The sequence below is a fragment of the Microtus ochrogaster genome, chromosome 7, assembly GCF_000317375.1.
Source record: "Microtus ochrogaster isolate Prairie Vole_2 chromosome 7, MicOch1.0, whole genome shotgun sequence".
Lineage (NCBI taxonomy): Eukaryota > Metazoa > Chordata > Mammalia > Rodentia > Cricetidae > Microtus > Microtus ochrogaster.
This window is the reverse complement of record NC_022014.1, coordinates 20,488,148-20,492,431: the sequence shown is the minus strand read 5'-3', so window position 1 is coordinate 20,492,431 and position 4,284 is coordinate 20,488,148. Positions and strand designations below refer to the sequence as shown.

At 38.4% G+C, this 4,284-nt stretch overlaps 2 protein-coding genes across 2 annotated transcripts in view; one reads left to right on the top strand and one right to left on the bottom strand.

The window, feature by feature from the left end:
- Nlk (nemo like kinase) overlaps window positions 1-4,284 on the bottom strand; it is a 132,563-nt gene that overhangs the window by 73,508 nt on the left and 54,771 nt on the right. The gene's annotated exons all lie outside the window — the stretch shown is intronic.
- The window catches only part of LOC101994084 (proteasome activator complex subunit 1-like), a 2,186-nt gene continuing 797 nt past the window's right edge, over window positions 2,896-4,284 (top strand). Inside the window, exon 1 of the mRNA XM_005350201.2 lies at window positions 2,896-2,901. Coding sequence (XP_005350258.1) covers window positions 2,896-2,901 — 6 coding nt within the window. The remainder of the gene's footprint in view (window positions 2,902-4,284) is intronic.

The window sequence follows — 4,284 nt, the reverse complement described above, 5'->3', positions numbered from 1 at the left end:
AAAAAAAAAAAAAAATCTCACAAGGACAAGAATGGTGAAAGTTAAACACTGCCATATGTACCTCTAACAATACTGTATTTCTGACTGGATTCATGTTTCTTTGCTCCCAAGACATGAGTGGATGGAGAAAAAAAAAAGACAAAAAATAAGTAGCAATAAGGATGTGGGGCATTTTGAACTTTTCATCTATTGCTGGTGGGAATGTCAAGTGTACCAACACTTTGTAAAGCAGTATCACACTATTGTACAGGGATAAATAAATATAGTTATGTGATCTAGCTTTGCTATTCCTAAACAGTCACCCAAAAGCTATGAAAATATATACTCATTTAAAGATCTGTGCACAAAAAAAGCCAAAAATTCAGCAGTCTAGACTCATCAAGTAACCAGCTGACAAATTTTAGCACAGCTATATTGTAGAATATAACTCAGTAATATACACAGCTGCCTTTTGTTCATGTGTTATACCCACGTGCATGCATTTCTACATGACTATAGGTGCTTTTGTTCCATGTGCATGTGGGAAGCTGAAGACTTCATTTCTCATCTAATTTGAAACAGGGTACCTTGGTTGCAGTTGTAAACACTAGGCTAGCTGGCTAGGGAGCCCCCATCTCACTGCAGGAGTGTGCAGGTGTGCATCACTGTGCATGACTTTACATGAAATCTGAGGACCAAAATTCAGATCATCTTAATTGTAACAACTGAGTCATTTCCCAGGTCCTCCCTGTTCTCTTTTTTCTTTTATAGGATCTCATATAGCTCAGGCTCATCTTTAACTACTGTGCAGTCTCTTCCAACCCTCTGCCTCTTCCTCCTCCATGCTGGATTACAAGCACACACCACAAAAATGATCAGTTTACAGAGTGCAAGGGCTCAAATCCCAGGCTACATGTATGTTAGGCAATCACTCTAGCAACTGAACTATATTCCTAGCCTATATTCTATGTCTTGATTGCAGTGATGACCCCATATTTATACATAGTCACCAAAACTTATTAAACTGTACACTTAAAATAGGTAAAAAAAATTTTTAGGTAAATATTATTGTATGAAAATAAATGTTAATTTTAAGAGAAGGCAAAATGAGGAAACAAAAGAAACAGTTCTTTGCACTTTTATTAAAAGAAATTAAATTGAAACTATGGGCTATTTTCTCATGGACTTAGAAAATTTATTCTCATGATGGAAGGTGTTAATTAGCACAATATTTTTAGAGAATAAATTGGTACTGTACACCTAGATCCTTAAAAAAAAATGACTGGAACTTCTGACCTGCAATTCTATTTCCGTGAAGTCTAACTACAGGAACAACCAAATCAAATGAAACTTATGCAAGAGTGTCACTGAAAAGCTTTGACTAGCTGTGATAAATAGTTGAGTCAGGGGAACCTTGTACACCCAAGTTAGATGTTTTCTTAAATAACAAGCTATCCATCATTAACATATATGTGTCCTTCTGAGGAATGAAGATGTCAAACTTTTGTCAATTAGTACAGCAGACCTCACAGAAAAAGAAGAAAGGAGTGGGCCCATTTTTAAATCCTGGTGAATTTCAACAACAAACAGTACCTGTAATCCCAGCACCAAAGAGGCTGAGTTCATTTCCTAGTTGAGGGAATTCTACATTATTGCTATTAAAGCATCCAGATTTACTATTAGAAGAAAATTCTTAATTCCTACCCTCTTTAGCCTATGAACAAAAAAGGACATAACTGCTTATTTCTCATGATAAATGATATGCGGGGTTACCGCAGCACTTGGGAAGCAAGCAGAGGCAGGTAGATTTCAGTGAGTTCCAGACCAGCTAGGTCTACACAGTAGGACTGTCTCAAAAGCAAAAACAAGATTTAGCACCAGGTAATGGTGACAGTGGCGAGGCTAGCACATCTTTAATTCCAGCACTTGGGAGGCAGAGGCAAGCCGATTTCTGAGTTTGAGGCCAACACAGTCTACAGAGTGAGTTCCAAGACAGCCAGAGCTACCTACACAGGGAAACCCTGTCTCAAAAAGCCAACTGTAAGTAACTTATGAAACAGTTTGCTCTCAGAGATGAGTAAAAATAAGCTGTGTGTATACCTTTTAAACTAGGGTTATTGGAACTGTAATTTATCTATAAAAGGAAAATGTCACAATGCTAGAACCAGTCACTTCCTTAAACAAGAATGACTAATTAATCTATTAAAAATCGTTAACGTCTTTGAAAATTTTAGAATCGCAAAGTTCGAAATGCGAAGAACCAAACATTTTGTCAACAAGCACAGTTGTTAAATAGCTCTGTAGCTGAGGGATGGGGACAGGGTCCTTATATTAAATCTTGGTGAAAAACAAAACAAAAAAACAAAACATGGTTGAACTTAAATGCAGAGAACCATGACTTACTCCTGAAATTCAATCACTGAGGAAGCTGAGACAAGATTGCTTCTAGTTGATTCAGGCCAGCCTGGGCTACACAATAAACTCCAGGCCAACCTGGGAAGATAAGATAAATAAATAAGGCAATAAACAAATAGAAAAATAATTAAAAACCCAAGTGACATCTGCCATGAAACAAAAATGGAAATTCAATCTGTTACAGAAGCAGAGGCAACAATGTCATATGATGAGCATGTGAATTTGTAAGTATAAAGATTTGAGCTTTATTTACCCATTGAAAAATAAAACATGTTAGGTACAAATATACACAAAAAGATGAAACTCACTTATTAAACCTTCTTAAAAGAAACATTAAAAACGTGGTCAATTATACATAATAGTATAGTTTAAATTTTTCCATTATCAACAAGAAACCCTCTGCTCTATGGATTGTTTGGCATTTACATGAGTTATGTGGTAAAAATAACTTACATGGTGGGTGCACTGCTTTTTCCAAACGTGACACAGTTTAAGGCGAGCATGGGGGCAAGGGGTAGGCACATCCTGCTACTGTGTCTCTGCAAGCAACTGCTGCAGAAGAGAATATTTCTGTTTTGCAACAGAAATTATTTTCATCTGCCAAATTGGTAAAAGATTTCATCAACCATGTTCCTGATCACAGTGTATTAAAAAGTAGATTCATTAAGGCTCATTTCTTTTCAACATTTTAAATTATATTTATTTGTGGTATGTTAGTGTGTACACACGTACCATAGCTCACAAAGCCAGAGGACAACTTGGCAAGAGTTGGTTTTCTCTTTCCACTATGTGAGTTCCGGGGATCAAAATGAGGCTATCAGTCTTGGTAGCAAGTGTCTTTACCTATTCAACCATCTTCCCAGTCAGAGGCCTCATTTCTTTTTTCTTTCTTTCTTTCTTTCTTTCTTTCTTTCTTTCTTTCTTTTTTTTTTGCGGGGAGAGTGTGAGTTTCCAGACAGGGTTTCACTGTGTAGTCCTGGTTGTCCTGACTCTCACTCTGTAGACCAAGCTGACCGCAAACTCACAGAGATCTACCTGCATCTGCCTTCCTAGTGCTAAGATTAAAGGTGTGTACCACCACCACTCCTCCCCTCCTCCAGAGGACAGGGTTTCTCTGTAGTTTTGGAGCTGTCCTGTCCTGGAACTAGCTCTTGTAGACCAGGATGGCTTCCAACTCAGAGAGATCCATCTGCCTCTGCCTCCCGAGTACTGGGATTAAAGGCGTGCACCACCACCTCCTGAGGCCTCATTTCTTTACTAAGAAATATTCAGATGACACATGTACACACAAGTGCATTTTTCCTCTGATACTTGGAAATAGAAGTCTGAATGGGGAATTACAGTAGTGTCTTTAAGATTTATTTTTATTTTGCGTGTCACTGATGTCTTGTCTGCATATGTCTGTGCACCATGAATAGGCAGTGTCTGTAGAGACCAGAAGGGGGTGTAAGAATCCCTGGAATTAAAGTCATAAAAAGTTGGCAGCCCAAACTGTTAGTTGGGGCTGTGAATCAACACTGGTTCCCAACCATTGAGCCATCTCTCCAGGGCCTTCATGGACTTTTGACAGATTCATCAATGGCTCGTTAAGCTTCCCTTTTGATGCTCAAGCGTCAGGTTCCCAATATTAAGGCTCTTATATCTTTCTCCACCCAAATATAAATAGCAGACATTTCACTTCTTTCAATACTCCTTTGATTATAACTTCTAAGCTCCAGAAATCTGAAGCAATACTGAAGGATTGAAAAATATTTAAGAAATTTTCCTTTAAAAAAAAAAAAAAAACAGCCTCCGCTCCCCAAGCCAAGGAAGGCTGTGCAGGTTTCGAGCACTGCTTTCGCTTTCCCTTCCCGCTGACCACTCCAGACTCCTCGTGCGGCGCTTAGCCCC